Genomic DNA, 21,202 nt, shown 5'->3' with positions numbered 1-21,202 from the left:
TAGTTTGTGATAAGTCTGCCTGTTCAATACACTGCAACGTTTCTCCGCCACTGGTAATCCCACTGTGAGAACGACATCGAGACGCACTTCGGAGAAACGAGATCCATGCTGACATATACCGAATGGTGCTTTATAGGGGCCCATTGACATTTATTCTGTTACAAGTAATTGTCTTGATATTACCATCTTGGCCTACATGTTTTCAGATTAAGTAAAGGGAAAATTCTGAATAGAAATGAGGAAGTTAACTTAGAACAAAACACTAAAGATAATTTTTACGATATTATGTGAAATTTATCGTAATAAATATTACTGCTCGTAGGACTATTTTTTGCAATTGTGGTTATTAAAAGTGCTAGTGTTAAGCCTACGTTGACTCTACCAAGAATACATAAATTTAATTGAATGTAGGGCAACAACTCGACAGTTGGTTAAAGAGAAGTGATTATGATTCATTCGTAGACCAGTCTATTAAACGCACTGGATGAAGAGATTATCCGATTTCACAACGCCACAGGGTTTGATGCCAACATCCACTTTCATATGCAGATATCCAAAATCGAGAAGCCGAACAGCAATGCATCATGGTTCTCGTGACGTCACGAGCCTTCGTTGTGCATAGGAAGGCCATCAAAATGGCGGGTTAGTAGACGCTGTACAGAAAATTGTAGTGAGTTTGTACCGAAGAACGGATTTTTCCGCGATCTAACGTCTCTGCATTATTCTTCGTTTCAGAAAATACCATAAAATACTATTGTAATTACTGCCAAGAGGATATTAGCGGAATACGGGTGAAATGCGCCGAATGCACCGACTTCGACCTTTGTTTACAGGCAAGTCTGACCTCCATTTTACGTCACCTAATTACGTATGCAAACCGAAACCTACAATATACAAATGCATTTTACATTTTAAGATTTTGCATCCAAGTTTTTCGACAGACATGACCTCATTTTCGTTATTTCTTAATCTTTTAATTTCTAGTGTTTTTCTGGCGGTGCTGAGATGGGGATTCACAAACGAGGCCACCGATACCAATTAATAGTGAGTAAAATTTTAAAATCCACACTGAAATTACTCTAGCTGCAGAAATCGGCTGGGAATAACAGCGAGCAGAAACAAGGTTGTGTGGGTGATGCCATTTTGTGGAGGAGGGCACTTCGTGCCGTAGATCATGGGTTACAGTGTTCAATACCGCACAGCACTGTATGGTCTCCTCATTGGAATATACGAGTGTGTTGAAGGAGCAAGCTAGCTGTATTTGAATGCGGGAGTCGAGAGAGCGTTTTTTGGTGGGCGTTCGCTGTGAATCGCGAAGTATGCAACCGCCCAGTTATCTGAATACCAAGTTGCCCAAAAAGTTAGCTTGAACTTTAGAAACAGTGTCCCCGAAGAAATCTCATGATGTGTGGCTTAAAAGATTTCATAGGAGCTATTCGAGGGTGGGGAATGGGCGCATTTATGAATTATTGCTCTTTAATGAGTAATCGAGCTGTGTCCCTCCCCGGGTGAAAATAGTGTGTTCCCCACATGACCCATCTGGCTGTTACAGCAGACTATGATATGCATGATAAAGAGATGTTTTTGTAGGGGAGCACATTCGTTGTGTGATCATGTGTTCAAATATCAGTTGTATGGCTTCATTGTCTATATTCTAATGTAAGAATACAGGAAGCACAGTGTACAGTAGTGGTAGGAAATCGGAATGTATGCAATACAGTCTGTAGAAATGTTACCTATACACTGGCTCTCTAATTTTTAGAGGGTTTTTCAACCTATGGAGTGTTTTACACAAAATGCAACATACTTAATTTTGTCAGCTATATTCATAACAAAGGCAGTCGTGTAGGGATGGCATAACTGACTAATTAACAATGATAATTTTTTTTTGCAGTTCTAGTTTTAGTAAAAATTCAAATGACCACAAAGACATAAAGCTAGATTCATTGTCTGACGGTACTGTACTAATGATTTCAGGTGAACACTAGAGGAATTTTTAGACATATTTGCCTGTAAAATGACTTTCTGTAATTTCTTTTCTACTATTACAAAATTATGTGAAAAATGTACTATGTAACATATTGGTTTTACATGCCTAATATTGAAACTGCACAGCTGTACAAAATTTGAAGTTAGAGTGGCCATCAATGTTCTGATACACGGATTCAATGCAAATAAAGTATCTCTGTCGTAGAAGCTATCATGAGCAAAATTGAAACAGAAATATTTTGTCTCCTAACCAACATTAATAATAAATACATTGTACAGGCAGCTCCATATTTGATCTCCGGTGAATGGAAAAGTGCTCTTGACTGGTTTTCTTTGTGTGTGTGTTGGGGGTGGGGGTGGGGGTGGGGGAGGTAGACTAGAGAGTGAGGGGTGGAGGAATGATAGTCATAAGTATTGATTCACCCAGGCATTATGTGGCTATAACAGAAACTAATATTTGTCTTCTTGAAATTCTAACTTTAATACGACTAATATGGTCGAATAGTAAAGGCATAGTAGAAATTAACCATCACTAAAAGAATTGATGACATTTTCCAGATTAATTGGATTTGTAGAAATTATCCTTCGACTGGAATTTGTTTGTATTGTGTAAATTTTTAATATTCTCAGGAGTTGTCAGGGATAATATGGTTCTTTCCATCAGTTCTTTTGCATCATGAATAAAAAAATTCGCTCTGCTGTGCTGGGAATTTGTTAAATTTCGTATGACAAGATTAATGGTATGGTGTATCTTGCTGTAATGAGACCAAGTACTTGTAAGTTGTCCAACATCCCTTAGTATTGGTTATCACATTTGCCTTTTTCGGGCAAGATTCTCTGCAAGTTACTCCAGTATAGTTCCCCCGTTCAACCTACTTGTTTTCTTGCTTTGCTTTTGTCAATAACTTAGGCTATAAATCTCTGACGTTCCATACCTGTTACACATGTAAAGGTATTTACAACGCACTGTCCAAGCTACTTCATTGCAAGGGCTGTTTTTAAAAAAAAAAACACCTGAAAAAGCCATCTACCAGTGACACGAATGCATCGTGAAATATTCGTAACCAGCGTAAACAGATACCTCACCTCTGTAAATACCATGGTGACATGAATGGAGCAGTGGGCATGATTGATTGTGTCAATTTGTAGATAAGAATAATAGGATATGGCAAATATAGCCACGTAATTTATACTGGTGTAGTTCTTTCCCTTTTACTCAGCAGCTTACCACAAATAGATGTATCATAATTGAATATCCTACACACAATTTCCTAGGTACAAAATAGTTGTAATAATTTGAAAAACTGGATAACTTTGGAACCTCGGGCAATATACCGTAGGCTTGGTTAGACATGTTATAGACCCTAAAAAAGAGGTCTATGGTTTGCTGAATTGACAAGCAGTATCCCTACCAGAGAAGTACAGGCTTAAGTTTACATACTGCGTAGACACAGAGGATTTGTAACTGTATTTCTAGACAATGTGGCTCTAAAACGGTAAGGTGTGTTTGTAAACAAACATGCAGGAAGCAAGTTCTTTGTGTACTGACCTTGTAAACTGAAAGTTGTGTAAACATTGGAGATTTTAATAAGTGTGTGTTATGGTGGTTAACTTTTGTAGTAGTTTGCAGGGTTCAAGGCAGAAGAATGCCATATATTATAGGTGTGGGACCACTTCTTGACCTTTTGGTGTATTATGGTAACTTGATCTGAAATGCAAAAATCTATAATAATTAATATAAAATAATTAAGAATAAACGTTTGCTCATTTATAACAGGTAATAACTAAACAGAACTGTGAGAGTGAAGATAGGCATTTTTGTTGTTCAGTGTTCGCTGTACTTCATATATTTTTACAAGCAAGTTTACAACCCTGAACTGTTAGGGTTTGGTGCTGGTTTTGTATTCAGTTGTCAGGGGTAACACACTGAAGGACACCCTACTCAGTGGAAGCCATTAAATGGACAAACTGCCTCCGAAGTCTGATTGTAGATGATTATAATGGTTACGCAGGCAAACCACAGAGGATTGCCAATTTGCTAACTTCTATAAAAGCATTTCTCACAGTTGGACCAGTATTGATTAACAGGTTATTTTTAGTTTCCTAGGTCAGGAACAGTATTTCTTTGTTTCCTAGTAAGCTTGTCTTTTGATTGGTATGCTTGTTTGCTATACATCAAAATATAATACTTTTTTCTGATGAACATTTTTTCCCAGATGAAATTAGTCAATGAGTTGTCAGACACTGCAATCCTGGGATGGATTTATTGTTAATGCCATGCATACTTTGATATTGCCAGGATAATGGGAACTTTTCCATATATAGTGGAAATTGGAAAGCAAATGAAGAACTGTTAATGCTAGATGGTATAGAGCAATATGGATTTGGAAGCTGGTGAGTTAGTCATTACTGAACTTACTGTGTAGAATTATTGGTTGGATTTATCATTTCAAAATGTGGAAATTACGTAAAAATCTCATTTAATTTTGGCTACCAAATTGCCATGGTATTTGCAAACATCGGGAAAGTTGAACTATATCTTTTGTCTGTATGAGTTGTGTGATCAGAAATGCAGAGCAAATATTAATAATTTCCGATGGTTTCAGTGTGTAGCTGTGATCATAATTTAAAAGTCATGTAGTCCACCGTAACACCTGTGAAAATGTTGTCAGACATCACTGACAAAGTATCTGTTAATTGATTGTCCTGTCTTTGCAGGGAAGAAATATCAGACAATGTCCAAACCAAAACACCGGCAGAAGTCATGGAACACTATGAACTTATGTATCTTATAGGCAATATTGGAAAAAGTAAGTGATCTGCCACCATCAGCTGAATTATTTGCCATAGATAATTCTGCAAGAGTTGTGACATATAATGTAGTATGTATTGGTATTGATACCACAACACTCACTGCCCTGTTGATGACCTTAAAGATGTGTTATCTGTGTTATGCCATGCCTTTGAGAGGTTCACTTTATCAGTTTTACAGATAAAGATATTTCTGCCATCACTGACCATCATTCTGTTACACAGCTGTGCGGTGGCCAAAATTTCCCACAACACAAGATCTGAAAAGGGACACATAGCTGTAATTTAGATGATGTTCTCATCATTTTTGTTCAGAAAACAACTACATTTTCATCCTTTGATTTCTGAAGTGTGTTAAAATACAGATCATTAGCCTTGTAAAGCCAGGGAATCATGTGCAATACGAGATATTTATATTGTTGATAAATGAATTTTAGTCCAGATTAACATTCATTTGTCAACAGTAACATTTTCATTAAAGACAAATAGACTGTGTTGAAAAGTTGAACCTTAGGTCGGACATTTTGACATGATTCGGGAATAGAACAGGCAACTGACTTTTATGAACATAAAAAAAATAATTGAAAAAACATCAAAAGTTAAAGTTTGTGGACCTTTATTTACCTGATTTTACTTCATTGTACAAGACAAATAACTTGCATTATTCTTGTAACGATTTTTCTCTTCCTGTTTCACAGTAACTCTTCCATCCAACTTTTCTACCAAGGTTATTGACCACACAACTCCAACAGATGGTAAGTTCATATGTTGCAAGTTTCTCATCTATTCCCTGTGGAGCAGATTCCCCAGATACATTCTCTTAATCTTCTATTGTGTCTGTCTATTATAAATACAGCCGCCCAATATAAGATTCCACTAAGAAGGGTTTGGCAACTGATAAGACAGCCATGTCAGCATTTTCAAAGACAAATATACGATATTATATAGTATTTTTGTCAATATCATTCAGTTGGCTGTTTGCAGTACAAGTTACAGCCCTTATTTCAGTCAACAGTACCTAGCAGCCTCACCTGGCCAGGTATCATCACTGGGGGTGCGCAACAAAAAGACTTTACCGCCAACAAAGGGCTGTGAAAGATTACTGTTTGCAAGCAACATTTGAAGTGACTTCATTTCATTTTGGAAACATTGTAGAAGACCCATGTACCTTGTGATCAATTAAAGTGTGTGTGTCTCAGAATGTTACGGTTAGGATAAAACTGACTGAAGTTGACATATCTTCCCTTGCTGCATTGTCACTGGCTGTCATGAAGCAATAGAATGGTTGTAGGAATTATTAGATAGCTTTCTTTGGGCAAAGCATATAAATCTTTGACTGTCGCGTAAAATTTTCAAGAATACAACTTACAACGATGAGAGCAAATTATTTAATAATTTCCTGTACATTTATGTGAAACCGGTCCCATTGCCCAGATTTCAGAAGAAGAGGAATTTTCTAGTATTGTATCTTCACTGCTAATCCATCGTTGCTGTCCATTCTTTGCAGGCCCGCTATCGCCGTCATTAACAACTCCATTTACACCAGTAGAAATGAGCCTAGTTGAGCAGCAGGAATTGGGCTACATGCCCTTCCGAGATGACTTTGAAAGGGTACGTCTGTCAGGCATTTTACTAGACCTTTTTGCTACAAAGAGATGGCCAAAGAGTGGATGAGCTAGGTATTTACTGAAGCTATACAGTTTTGCTAGATGAATCTATTGAGTTAAGGTTACATGTATTCCTACTGGGATTTCTACCCAAGGACATATTCCATACTGCTTTGATTATTGAGAACTGTGTTTAGGCAAAACGCCAAGACTCAGAAGAAGGCAGTTAGGATGCTATTGAAGGATCCTAGACAAAGATGACTCAAAAAAATTGGGTGAGTTAGGTATTTACACACAGTATGGAAAGTGTAATCATAATTTCCCAAGGCTGTATGCCAAACTGAGTTGTCAAGCTGACAATGTGTGAGTATAGAATGATTGTTAGTACAACATAGAGTGCTTCATGGCACATGCAAAAACATCTGCAAACATCAAGAGCAACATATTTTTCATTGTGTCAGCATTTAGGTCTAGACTGTACTAAAAGAGGTGTTTTCATTCAAAAATATAGTTCTGACGGGCCTTATTTGCAATATCAAAAACCACTTACTGTACTTATTTTTAGAAATTGATAGTCTGATAAACATATGTTTCACAAACTTGTGTTGAAGCTAACCTAACTTCTCTGAAAAAAATCTGACTGTGTAATTTTTGAATTTTGTGTTCTTGTCGTTGCAGGAGTATGACAATGATGCTGAGACTTTAGTTAGTAATTTGACAGTAGATTTGAATGATGAAGACATAGACATAGGTAAGTGAATATTCGAATGTGCATTGCTTGGTTTGCACTTGACCTTGTACACAGGTAGCCTACAGGTTAACATGTCCATTTGATTCAGCTGTTACTTAAAAACAGATGTAGTCCAACCAACTGCATTAAAGTCATGTATAAGAGACATACTTAAATTGTAGTTGTATCATACCAGTATATCGATGGCGCAACTACAGCAATCTGATTGGTCGAGACGGGAAAAGAACAGTGGTATATTCGCGATATGCCACGGCTGGCGCACGCGTTAGATCTTGGCAAGAACACAAACCTTCTTTTGACATTCCATGCCAGAATTTCAATATACTGTCGTGATACAGTAGCAATAAATCCCACCCAGCAAAGGTATACCACTTGATTTTGACCAGTTTAATTCATATATGCACTTGCTATCGCTCGTGCATATAGGTCATAAACTGGTCAAAATCTTGTGGTATACCATCGCTGGGTGTGCTTTATTGCCTAATAAGGTAAACTTGGAAGTCATATAATGACTTCTTTGCCTGGTTCAGCTGTTAGTAGCTGTGATGTTATACTTCACAACCAAACAGTAGAGACACTTTCAACGTGCAACCATAGACAGTCTAGAAACTATGGTACAACTGGTATTACAAGTGTAGGTTGCAGTCAAGTCATATAAAATACAAAAAAATATAAAAATGACTAACGTTATTGTCATATGATCAAATTGATTTCAGATCTGTAAATGACTAATGAACATTGTGAAACTCTTGTAAAAATAAATGTTTTTTTGTCTGTTTTTGTTTTTTTTAGCACTGAAACTAGCACATGTTGACATGTTTACCAGAAAATTAATGGAAAGGGAGAGGCGGAAACGGATAGCCAGGGAATATGGTTTGATTCAAGCAGCAACAACTACAGGCAGTAAAAAAATGCAAAGTGAGTTTTGAAATGTCAGATTTGTATTTTCATAAAAATATCTCCACAAGATATTCTAACCTTCCAAATACTCGCAGTTTCAATTCATATGCTTTTGCAGCTATTTGGCAGCTAATTTGTTCTTAAGAAGCAGTTGCCATATTTAACTTCTCGTCAATACTCATGACTTCAATTCACGTAGTCAAATTCAACATTCAAATCTTTCAATCTGAAACATGTGCAGACTTTTGTCACCAGTTTGTCAAATATTGTGATGGTGAGTGCGTTGGATGTAATATGGATCATCAGAGAAACTAGCCTTTGCTGCACAACTAACGGTTGATGGGTACATCAAAGGTTTACGAAGTTTGACAGGAAACACTATGAGTGCCAATTTCTCTCGTATCATCATATCATACATGTATAGACCTTCTCCCGTTAATGTTTAATTACTGTAAACTTGTCTGCATATTGACCTGTTGGCATGACAACGTGCAGGTCGCTGATGTCCATTGTGATGCATAGTAATGTAGTCATTATAAAACCACACTGTTCTTTCACTTACAGCTAAAAAGAGATATTCCAAAGATGAGAGGGAATTCCGAGAAAAAATCCGACCTTTCGCACAGTTTCTTACGTCAAACGAGCAAGATCAGTTGTTTGAAAATTTACAGCGTAAGTGCTCACACTGCGGTTATCATGACGATTCTGTGATTGTTCAAGATGTGTCAGATGTGTCCAAAGTAACAACAATAGCACATGCTCATACACATAGGGTGTGTTTGTCACTAAAAGACAGTTCAGGGTGTTCAGACTATTAAAAATTGATTGTTGCCCTTCAAAAGGATAAAACAGTTCACTCTGTATCACACCATGCTGTATGATGAGTAATTATAGATACATGTGAGCAGTCGCTTTAAATCTATCATGTACTGTAATCAGATTGTTACACTTTTTTTTGGAACACTTTGAGTCAGATGTGTTGAATACTTCTCGTTTCCCCAGGTGAAAAACAACTCAGAGTAAGGATCAAAGAACTCATGAGATACAGGCGGCATGGAATCACTAAGATGGAAGGTAACTCTATATGATTTTTCATAATTGAAGCTGATATAATATGACCTTTTTGAGTCAGTATGTCAGTGTCAATTTTAGACAAAGGGCTGTACAAGGGTACCTCAGAATTTAAAAAAGAAAGGGGCTGAAATCTCGGAATGTGAAATATGGAGACAGATTTAGTAACATGAAAAAAGTAGCTTTGCTAGTTTGTATAAGTGAAAGGAGTTTGCACAATATGCCAACAACCTCAGCCAGGACACGCTCTAGAAAGAGGGATTTGATTGTTAAAGAGGGATTTGATTGTTAACACTTTCACTGCGTAATTAATTTTTATACGTGCATTCCTGTGCGTAGTTTTCTATGGAAATACGGCCTTATAAATATTGATTTACATGCATAAGCTGTATCTTTGTAATTACAAGAGTATTCGGGACAATTTTTTCAGTGAGTATTGCAATATGACAGAGCATCATAAAATGAACAAAATGTCATGTGACACACCTAGAAGGTCACGTGATCACCGCGGTCATATTGGATTTTAAACAAAAAAATAAAAAAATGTTGCATTTTTTGTTATTTCAATATATAAATGTATTTTTTTTCAGTGCAACACTTTAAAAATTACTACTTACATTTTATTAACTCAAATTCAGTAGGGGAAACACATACTCTAAAAGATTTCCCACATGAATGAGGTTAATATGCATATTTATTACAAGTTCATCTTCGAACAACATGTATCATCTGACATTCAAAAGAGAGCTATATTTTATACAAGCTTATATACTGGTAGATAGTCCGATGTGTAATTGTCATTGATGGATTGATATCGTACAACATCCACAGGATACACCATCAACGTTTGTGACGTCGTTCACAGACCTTTTGTCGCACTTTTCTCTCATCATGCTCAGCTTGCCTACCTTCCTGTCTTGCTTGCAATGTCTGTCTTTGCTCAACTGGTTTGGGAACATATTCAAGTTCGGTAATAAAGTTGTAATTTGAAATTTGACTTCCGCTATCTCCGTCGAGTTCAGTTTCACGATCACTGACAATTCCACTATCACTGTCTAGAAAAACATGCTAAAGGGCTTAGTCGGTGTTAAACTGTGCCCGCGTCGCCATTTTTAAATATCTCCTGACAGAAAACAACAACTGATCACACGATCCTTACAAATTACGGCGGCGAAATGAGCGAGGAATGGCGGCATTTGTTTACAAATTTGGCGCGCATGCTCATTTAGATTTGACCTCTACCTCGTACGCTTAGCTAGGCTTGAGGAAATAGTCAACAAACATGATTTAGATCAGACAAAGCCAACGTATATCGAACGCATATAAACGCGTACGTTCTTGGCGCGTTACGCGCCTCCCGCAGTCTGGCCGTTGGCGCAGAATGCGCCTCCCGCGGTGAAAGTGTTAAAGAATCAAAACTGACAGTGTGTTGGATAGGAAGAGATACAACTTGTTCATGTAAATTAAGTGTGTTCCATGTTGAAATGATACAAGATACATTGTGAGCAATGGTTGTGAACTCTTGCAGAATTAAATTTTGCACTTTGTAAAGTTAATGAATTGTGCTAGATCAGTCGAACAAGAATGGAAATGATGATCAATAGTATCTGAAATGAAATTTATACATCAAGTCAGGGTGAATGAAGCACATAGCCCTCGCCTTTGAGCAAATAGCTGGCTAAAGCGCCCCCAAGTGGCAAAAGTCTAAAATCTTTTACTCTCTCGGGAACTCAAAAATTCTGTTTTTGTGTACAGCAGTTTTGCTGATGTTTAGCATTATCAATTGTATTGTAAGCTGCATTTTCATCCTTCAGTGAGAGTCTCACCATACCTAGATTAGAACTTTACTGCTTGTTGTAAAGTGTTTTTTTTATTTTAACTTCCGAACATAATGAGGCCTTTTGGCTAATGTTGCCCTTTTCAGGTCAGGCCATTCAAAAGTTCAGTTTCTGTACATCTGCAAAACACTGCTTTCTCTCTTTTGTATGGTAATGACCTTGTCCTTAGTTTTAATAATATTTCTAGACATAAACCATATGACAGTTTTGAATCTGAGTTGCCCACTCTATGACTGCCTTGCTAGAGAGTTGTGTGTGTGTATATACAGTGATTAGAAAAGGGAGTGCAGTTGCAAGTCCTTGGTATTGTGTAAAGCCCTTGTTTGCAGTAATGACCCAGTAGTGAATCAGTGGTGCTTCAATGTCTCACTGAATGTTCGGTCTTTCCCCAGAATGTGCAGAGTTTGAATCTGCAAGACACAAACGAGAAAAGAGGAAAGAGAACAAAAAGAAGATGGCGTCGTCAGGCAGCAAGCGAGGGTGAGTTGATCCGGAATATGTAAGAAAATTATTTAACTGATCTCTAAGTTTCAGTCAATATGTTCGGCAGTGAGACAGTTTTTACAATCAATGTTGCAAATCTTTTAAATACAAAGTATATTTACTTCATAAACTATAATTTATGTGGCTCACATTCAGTGTGTGTGTATATAACAACGAGAGCTTATATGATAAGTCTGTGGCATCTGTATGTATGTGTGTATTTGTGCGTGTGTGTCCTCAAAATATGATTGTATAGCCACTATCATTTACATATGAGAGATCTTATAGATTCAATGTATATTTACATGGAGGCTTGTAATATACAATATTTATACCAAGTGTGATGAAATAAATTATACTAAGTAGGGAATTCATTATCACAAATAACAGTCAAAGGTAACTCGTAAGTTTTGATAGTTGGCCAGTTTTAGTTGAGATTTGTAGATTATGAAAAAGATTTTACAAAGTAGTTATAGTTTTCCATACCTTTTGATTGGTAGGGTAAAGGAGGAGAAGATAAGAGAAGAAAAAGGTGAGTAGAATGATGTGAAAGAGATGAGCTATTACAATTCAGTCAACATCAGAGAGGTCGAAAAGAGTGGCCGTGTGTCACTGCTATAGAGAGAGATTGTCTTGATTCAGCGAGTCTTCTGTGGACTAAATTTCTCAGTTTTAGCCCTTTCAAAATTATGGCTTTGAGATCACTAATGTGAATGAAATACAGATTGAATGAAAGATTAGCCCCAGTGATGAAAAATATATTAACGTGCAAAAGTAACGTATCCTTCAGTTATCATTTGTGCTGTTCAGTTTCGTGAGATAGTTAAAATGTTTTATTTATATTCATCACTTCCTTTTACATGTTAAAAAATTATATTTTCATTCATTGCCTTATCAAAAATTTGTTGTGCTTATGGTGTTTATTACGGTATTTCAGTTACATTGAAATTGTTTGTGATCACCTGTCTTGTACTATAGGTGAGAAAAATCGCCCTCCCTGACTAAAATATGGCTGCCATGACATGCTTATATTGTGTAGCGCCCTCTTGAGGCAGAGTTAATGGAGTGAAAGATAACAAATGCTAGTGGTAGCAATTCTGACATTTTACAGTTGTGCATTATTTATTTTATCAACACTGATATATTGTGTTTCAATAATGACATTTATTGGGGTGGAAGTGTTACCATCTCCTTTGGGATTTAATTACATCGTAGTACAATCTGTAATGATACTTGTATATTGAGAAAATATGTCAAAATATTTTTACGACAATATGCAATCTGCTTTTGTTTCAGTCAATGACCTGAATGATTTTCAGGACATGAAGTACTCACAGGGTTTCAATTATTTATCTGAAAAAGAGAAAAAAGTAAGTGACACAAACTTTGAATTTTCTATTCCTGTGGGGATCTCTGTATAGCGGTAACTCCAATGCCTGTATTGAATGAATGTGTAACTATTCAGTGTGGCAAAACTACAATATCTTTGTCGCAAACACAACCATGTAGTTTGTGTATCTCAAAAATATTTATATGTTTTCAGTTCTTAATGACAATGGTCATGTAGGGAAAATCTGATCGTATGGTGCATACTGCAAGCTCATTTGAATATCTTAATAATGGATGGAGTTTGAGTTACTGCTACATAGGCAATTAGGCCAGCTATGCAAGCATTAAACCATGTGTACATACTTCACTGTGTCTGATAATTGTTGTCTTGAGAGAAATTAAAAAGAGATGGCATTTGGAGATCGAGAAGATGCTATCAAATTAGAGATACCAGAATAAGATGGGTTGAAATGTGTAAATGCAATTGACTCCTACTCCTATAGACATTGAACGTAAGAAATGTGGCTTTACAAGATTGTAAATGGTTGTACAAGAGCTTGCTCACTCCTTGAAAGTCCTATAGTCTCAAACGCTTCCTTGAAAGTTCCAAGAAAAGAGTAATTCCGCTTGAAAGTCCTGGTGAAGTGAGAAACTGTCAAAACTGTCAGATAAAATTTACGTGCAGTGGATATTCATGGAAGTTACTGTTACTGCTCCTTTGCCTCATAAACAGCCTTCAAAAATGATTTTCCGCACTTCAAAATACTCATGGAAAGTTGTCAAAGACTCCTTTTAAAGTTCTTAAATGTTCAGGTACTTGAAGTAAATACAATGTAGACCCCAACATGGCTAAATACTTAAACAGAAACAGCTTAATTGCCATCTGATTAAATTGTTCTAATATTTCTCCACGCTGCTTGAATTAATTCCTGTAACAGGACAGTGACTTTAGTGCATGCTGTCTGATTGAATTGATAAAATCCAATGCATACAGGTTTCATGCAAGTAAGATCTACGTGTCCTTGTTTCATAGAAATGCTGTAGCATTCTTCGAAATAAATAGGAGCATACGTTTAATTTCCCCTTTGTGTGGTATACTAACTGGCCTTGGTTGCTATACAGTGCCTCCCAGATGGAGAAAAAAACTATTTTAGTTGCTGATCGTGACTTGTACTCAGGTGTGTGGCTCTTTTCAGCTGAGTTTGTGTATGTGAGAATATGCCTTTTGGCGATCACGTTTTGATACCAGCGGCTGTTGTTCGGTTCTGTAAAAGAAACAAGAGGTAAGATAAATTACTGTTTTATTGAGCCATGTATAGTAAAAATTATTATTTTATTACATCTCTATAATATGTAAGAAATATTTTGTGACTTTGTTAAGGTAGAACTCACCTCGGGGACAGACATTCGGACTCTCAAACTTTTACAATTCTCTTCTGATATACCACATGTGGGGGTTCATTTTAAAGCTCTTGGTGAAAGAAAACTTTTCACTGGCATAGTTTTTCGAAATTCGAAGAAAAATTTTTTCTCCATAGAGTTAACACAGGGATGGCGGCCATTTTGAATTTCTAATATTGGTAAATCTTGGGTAATTTGTTTCTCTAGTACCAAAATTTGCATGGTGACCCCCTATTTTTATTCTTGATTTTGAAAGAGAATGATTGAAAGATCCCTTGAGGAAAGTTAGAGCAAAAGTTTAAGTCTTTTACTTTTGAGGTGCATATTACCTTAAGATGCAGTTCGTCCCATTTTTGTTCAGTTTCATGAGATTAATTAATAATTCATGTATGGATACACTACAGTATAGTTGCTATGACTATGACTATTATTGCCAACTACATGTGTTTACCAGGGAATTTTGTTTTCATCAGTTTGGTGTTCAATACCCTCTGAACAGCCTAGCGTATCAAGCAGAATGAATAGTATCTCAAAAACCATGAGAAAAAATACTTGAAAACCAGCTGCAGTGCAAGTTTTCAGCTGGGATGGGGATTATTTTGGAATTGCTTATCAGCGCAGAAAACTTGTTGGTTCCACAGTACATGTTTGCAGTTTGTACTTTGCATATTGATTCATATCATGGGAGTTATGCAGAATAGGACCATAACATGATTAAAATAGTCTGTGATATGTACCTTTCATAGAGTTGTACACTGCAACACTATTTGTAGATATGATGACTATTGATCATCTACTAAGCCGATATACTAGTAATTGCTGTATTTTTTAGAATTTGATCCAAAAAAGTACGATGTGTGAATGATATTAACTGCTAAGTAATTTGTACAACGGACACGTAATCTTACTCTTCACACACATTCCAACTTGCTTCCAGCCAGTTGCATGGATAGTTTCAGGTTTCAATAATCCCACAATGTGTAGACTCCTTGTAGAACACTCATACCTTACTTGCCTGTTTTATCATAGATGCAAATCCTTGGCCCATGCTGTTCCCAGCATTGATAATCCATCGCATTGAATCCTAGGCTGTCAGTTCAATCTTAATCATGACCTTCCACTTGAATCTTTTTCCACTATCATATCAAAATATCATAGTAATGGTCAATGTTGCACTGACCCATGTCTCTGATGTGCACATTCATTGCCAATATACCTGATTGCAGATATAAATCACCAGCTGTCCCGTTTGATTTACATCACAATTTTCACATCTATCAAAATTTTGCTCAACATTATGGTTTTATTGGTACCAAATTGCACGCTACTACAATTAACATTGTCAGGACTAACATTGTTTCTACGTATGTGGTGTTTCAGCCGATGAGCAAAGGACATTTGACCTCAAAACAGATGAAGTGTCAATATATTTCACTTACTTGTGTTTTCCCTAAAAAGTAATTGTAAGTTTGTGTATGGATTTGGGACAGCAATCCAAAATTACAAGGAAACTCAAGGACATTTGCAAAATTTATTGAAATTTTGGGAAAAAGAAGCAAACTCAAAGATGGTTTTCGAGAATTTATTGAAATTTACTGAAAGATTTTAGGAGTCACTTCACTGAAATGTGGCATTACTGAAAAGTCATGAAAATTAATTTTTATGATGAATTTACAGTGTGCCTTTTGATTGCGTCAAGTAGAAGTCTTTGTCAAACTACTGTGACTTAATATTCTTTTTTTTTCTTTCGTAGGAAGCCTTTGTACCCATGGAAAATAATTTGCTGACTTTTCACACCAGGCAGAATACTATTTTGTCCAAGCTATAGTTAGTCTCTCAAACTTCAGGAGGCATAAGTTGATGATGTGGATAGACTAGACTTTCTTGATCTTTTATGAAGATATTTGTATTGCAGTTGATCGGTGCAAAAATGTATGTGAAGAATCGTCATTATTTTGTAAAAAAGGGAGATTTACAATAAAAACAAATTTTCAGAAAAACTGATGTGTTTGAATTTTTTATAAAATGTAAAGTTTTTTTTACAATTTTGCATTGTAATGCAATAATTTCTAATGAAATTTCATTGTTGTTTTTTTCCAACAATACATCTGTTGTTGATTTGTTACTTACACGTAGCAGAGGTAGCCATATGGTATTACCCATCATGTGTTTTTATCCAAAATTTTGTTGAAAAGGGAAGTAATTGGTGAATTTCAAATTGAACCATCTTCGTAGATTGGTCTGTAAAGTGTGACATTCAGGGCATTTTAATGACATTTGATATAATTACATCCAGAAATTAAGAAATAGGGAGAGAGAATTATTGTTTCATACGATACATTCTGCTAATGTCAGTCTGTAAGCTACGTTTATTTTCAGTAAATGATCACATGTGAATATTAACTTTAGCAAACTTGTTACAAGGAAAGAGGCAGGAAAGCTTTCCATTGAGGATGTTGTGGATAGTTATGAAAGACTTTGAAATCTTTAAAGCAATATAATTAGTTGAATTGCAAAGCCAAGAAAGAAATAACAAGTTGGAGAGAAAGTTGTCATTTATGCTCTCGTTGCTGTCAACGACCTTTTTGTATCCTGACTCAGTGTTTTCTAGGTTGTTTACAGAATGTCTAATGAGATGGAAAAAACCCTCCGTCATTCACAAAGTACATAGTTGCTGTGATATAGTTGTTAAATGTGTTGAATACACATGTGAAATCATTAGAGTTATCCTGATCAGGATTTGTCACCGTTAGGGGATATGTCTGTGGTCTTAGCTGTAAAGCTTAATAGAATGATAGTGACGCGTGTAACGCCCACGTTCAGTCTGATCAGTAAATGTGATAATCTGCAGTTGGTGATATTTCTCGGAGCAGAGCTTTCCGTTAGAGCCCCAATTACACAAAACTACCGGTAATATCAAAGGATGACAGATATCTGTGTGCTGCTGGCTGTTCCTCTGTGACTGTTTAATCACTTAAATGCTGCATCATTAACTCGGCTGTAGCCAGATATCAGAGTAAATCTGGCACCAGTTGTTCAAACTTTCATCACATGTTTCAGAAGAGGTCGCTGACTGCCGTAGTATTGTGAAAAGCTTGTAGAATCATGTCTTACTTAAAAACCTAGCCTATACCCTAGCATACTGGTGCTCAGATCTTAGGCATACACAGGTTATGTTAAAGTTGGGAAGATTGGTTAAAAAATGAGATGGCCTGACAGTTTATAATTTTGTGTTATTATTTATGATTATTTCTCTTTTATGGTGTATTTATAGCAAGACTTTGATTAATCACCGTTTCCGCTTTTTGTATAATGATCATATAGACTTAAATGATGGTAACACCACCCATACAATGCCGTGATAATATGTTAAATTTCAATTCATTGGTGAAAAGAAGTCAATCTTGAGCTAAGGTTAGCTTTTGACGTAGAGCTTTCCTTTCACTAGACCCACGCCTGACTGCATTTAATGATGGCTGTTTGCTAATGGTGATGTTACAGTTTAGTTTTTGATTTTTATTTTGCTATGCAATCATTCAGAAAACTTCTTTACCCCCATTATTTCATTGTGGATGGTTCAAGGCTTTCTAGGGTGGTGTCGAATTTTAACAAAACATTTCATGTACATGTAGCATATGTGCAGCATTGGTGAGCAGCTTCTTGGCGTCTTTGTGGCTGTTGTGCTGTCTGCCGCATGTGCAACATTTTGAAGATGCATGATTGCCTTGTAATGTGATAACTATTATAACTACTTGCTTTTACCTCATATATTCAGAATATGAAGTGAATGGAGTACCATTACTAAAGTCTGTACCTGAGATCATATCATGGGTGATACATAACTATCACTATGTTTTAAGTAGTGTGTACAGGCAGAGGCAACAATCAGCTTAGAAGCACAAAGTGTGCATGTCAAAAGGACTAAGATTGACAACATCATATGTGTAACTTAGGAACTGTATTGTTATAATGATTATCATTTGTGTCAAGGATTTTCTGTAAGGAAATAGAAATTAAGAAGAATACTTAGCTTGTGTTGTTTTTTTTTCCAGCTATGCAAGTCCATGGGTATGAAGCCAGCCCGATATGTTACTATCAAGACAATAGTAATCAAAGTAAGTGACAAGTTACAATCTCATTATCACATTTAAAGAGTTTAGGATTTTCCCGTATGGATTTCCCATCAATTGAGAACACTCATAGCAGCATTTGTGAAGAGTGTGGGGGACATGTAATTTGTGCAGTATCCACAATGCTTTAAAACAAAATTTGTGATTTGGTTGTTTTGATTTTCATGAAAATAAGTTTCAAAGAACTGGATAACTAAATTGAAGAATATAACTCTCATCTTAATTGTGGAATTGTTGTGAGTTGACATTTTTTTAGTACTCAATGTCATTGTAATTCACACATAGATATCCCTACATGTTTCAGAGAAATAATTTGAAATTATACTGTGATCATTTGGGGCAAATATACCATTGTTGTAAGTTTACACTCATTGATGGTTTCCTTTAGGAATGCTTTTGCCAAAATTCTGTTTAAAAAGCATGCACAGATGATGTTGAAATTCTGTCGTCCCCAAATAATGATGATTGCACAATCTTAATACAGAGTTGAACTTGACTTGAACTGTTTCTCTGCTCATTAAACGGTCGAGAGCTGTCTAGTAACATTAGTCTCACAGATTTCATTCAGAAGTTATTTAGACTACGTATATTTCAAAATGTTGAATTTACCAAATGAATGTACTCATGTATGGGAAAAGTGTTAGTTAATCAGTATAGCTTGAGGATATTATCAAGCAATATTGACTCATTGTCGGGGCTGAAATCATGTGCTTTATAAAATTGCCCATGGTTAGTAACACATTTTATATTAAAATATTAAATGAAAGAATTTATGTGGAGGAAATTTCAGCCAAAAACTCCACCAAGTATATGAAATGTGAAATCCACGGAATTCTATTTACCAACCAGAGAGAAATAAATCTCATGTATGCCCTGTTGAGTATGTGATATTGTCATATGTAGGCCCTGTTGAGTATGTGATATTATCTGTCTTTCCAGGATCACTTACTGAGAAGACAGGGTATTCCAACCAAAACTCGTTATCCGAGCAACCTGGACAAGGCACACAGGAAACGAATCATAAACTTTCTCACAAACAGTGGCTGGATCTCTTCCAGTTAGGATAGTGGGATTCAGCTGGACTGGAAGCCGTCGTGTGGGGAGTAGACTTGTAAAAACGTCAGTGTGGTTTAAAACTGCAAAAAAATATTTATGCTGGTGTCCGGGGTAACGGCAAAGAACAATCACCGGGGGACAGGCCCTGGAATGGTTTTGCAGTAAGTGTAAAGGAGGAGTGAGAAGCAATGTTTGACCCCTGGCAAGAATGAAACGTTATGTGTTACTTAAAAACACTTGATAGGGGAGAGGTTGACGATGATATATACACACACACACAGAGTCTGTGAGTTACACAAACATGTATTTTTCTGTGTGTCAGTGTGACAAAAATCAAGTGAAGATAAATTCAAGAGTACAATATGCTAACAAAAACGCTGCCAGTTGAACACTATGGTTTCCTTCTCAAGCCTTTTGTTCAACTCTTATGTCCGAGTACTTGGACAGCTATATCAACATTCTTTTCTCTATGAGATGTTTCGTCAGAAAGCACCATTCTTTGGGTTTTTGTAGACAGCCAATATTTAGATGTTGTTTTCAGATCTTGTATTCTTTCTCTTTAATTTGTGTAAAAAATGTGGTCTTTGTAGATCTGAACAGCACCATCATGCACTTGTTTTCTTCAGAAAATAGAGTTTCGGTGACCGACATATCTGTCATCGGCCTGCACCGTAGATACACTGGACCATAGAACTCTGGTGGCCTGCTGTAATTCTTTTTCGTGTAAGTTGAAATTGTAGAGTCTATTGTATATTGTGGTGCTTTTTTAAAAGTGATTTGCTCAGTTCAGAGGTAACAATTGGATAGCTGTGACAGCGAATAATCATTGGAAATGCAGACTGCTGACAATTATTTAAAAAAAGCAAACAGAAAAAAAATTCTGAACAATTCTGTGTGATATTGTGCTTAATGGTTCATAAAAAGGCTTGTATATAACAAAAAATTATTTATCAATTTTATCAATGTAAAAAATGCAGGAGTGTTATGTTCCATGAATACCTGAAATATAGTGATGTGAAGGCAGATTTTTAATGGACATGACTGAGTCTAGAGACTGCTGATGATATGAAATGGACCGCAACATAAAGGCCATTTTAACATCTCTCAGTGTTGAAGGTTTACAAGAAGTTTCAAGTCTGCATTTTTTTGCCTCCTCACATATTATATTGCCCTGAATAAATTTTGTGAATTGGACCACAATGGCATACAGAGTATGCAAAAACTTATGTGCAATCAGTTTATATTTTTTTTTGTTTCCAATTTACCTCTGCATTTCCATTTTCAAGTTGATTTTGAGTCTTGAACTTAATCAAAAGTCCTTTCTCACTATGCTAATTTTGTACATATTTAAAAAATAACAATGTTCTGGAATGTGAGCCGTGAAAGTAGCCTGTTGAAAAAAGTCGTTGTCCAACTTTGGTTTTATTTATTTCTACCTCTGTAAAACAGTGCTGTGTATTTTTTGTTTGTCTTATGATTTTATCGTGCTTTTTTTAAGAAGTACAATTTTTAGCTGGTGTCATACTCATGTTCAGTCCATTGTATTTTATGTTTCTGCATTTTTGTATGACAAGGTTATTCATGATGTTCAATAAAGACAGAAAGCTCACTTTTATTTGTATCACATCCATGTTTCTCTTTTTCCACATATATCTTTTGTGTGCCCAGAGAGAGAGAGAGAGAGAGAGAGAGAGAGAGAGAGATGTACACTAGTATCTCCTTGGGATTGCATATGCCATTTTAAGGATGCTGTTTGGGAAAGATGCACAGACTTCTACACAGTCTTGTCATTGAGGGCGCTGAATACTTTCGTTTCTCCATTTAATCCAGGAAAAG

The 21,202-nt window shown here is 36.2% G+C and overlaps 1 protein-coding gene across 1 annotated transcript; it reads left to right on the top strand.

Moving 5' to 3' along the window:
• Positions 1–559: 559 nt before the first annotated feature.
• LOC139150080 (transcriptional adapter 2-beta-like) lies at positions 560–20,992 on the top strand. Its single transcript, XM_070722237.1, has 16 exons — positions 560–642; positions 736–833; positions 985–1,044; positions 4,289–4,383; positions 4,708–4,799; positions 5,499–5,555; positions 6,308–6,411; positions 7,086–7,158; positions 7,951–8,076; positions 8,623–8,730; positions 9,061–9,132; positions 11,360–11,447; positions 11,951–11,982; positions 12,747–12,820; positions 18,233–18,295; positions 19,250–20,992. The coding sequence occupies exons 1-16, from the start codon at positions 585–587 to the stop codon at positions 19,370–19,372; spliced, it is 1,323 nt and encodes a 440-aa protein (XP_070578338.1). The 5' UTR covers positions 560–584; the 3' UTR covers positions 19,373–20,992.
• Positions 20,993–21,202: the final 210 nt, after the last annotated feature.

This window comes from Ptychodera flava, chromosome 14 (genome assembly GCF_041260155.1).
Source record: "Ptychodera flava strain L36383 chromosome 14, AS_Pfla_20210202, whole genome shotgun sequence".
NCBI classification, from domain to species: Eukaryota; Metazoa; Hemichordata; class Enteropneusta; family Ptychoderidae; genus Ptychodera; species Ptychodera flava.
Note: the sequence above shows the minus strand (reverse complement) of the source record. Positions and strands in the feature narration are given on the sequence as shown.

Bases quoted from the DNA above. Each gene is read 5' to 3' on its own strand.
- LOC139150080 (XM_070722237.1), top strand. From the start codon at position 585: ATGGTTCTCGTGACGTCACGAGCCTTCGTTGTGCATAGGAAGGCCATC. The intron at 5,556-6,307 runs GTAAGTTCATAT...CATTCTTTGCAG, and splicing joins CCACACAACTCCAACAGATG to GCCCGCTATCGCCGTCATTA. The intron at 11,448-11,950 runs GTGAGTTGATCC...TTTGATTGGTAG, and splicing joins TCGTCAGGCAGCAAGCGAGG to GGTAAAGGAGGAGAAGATAA.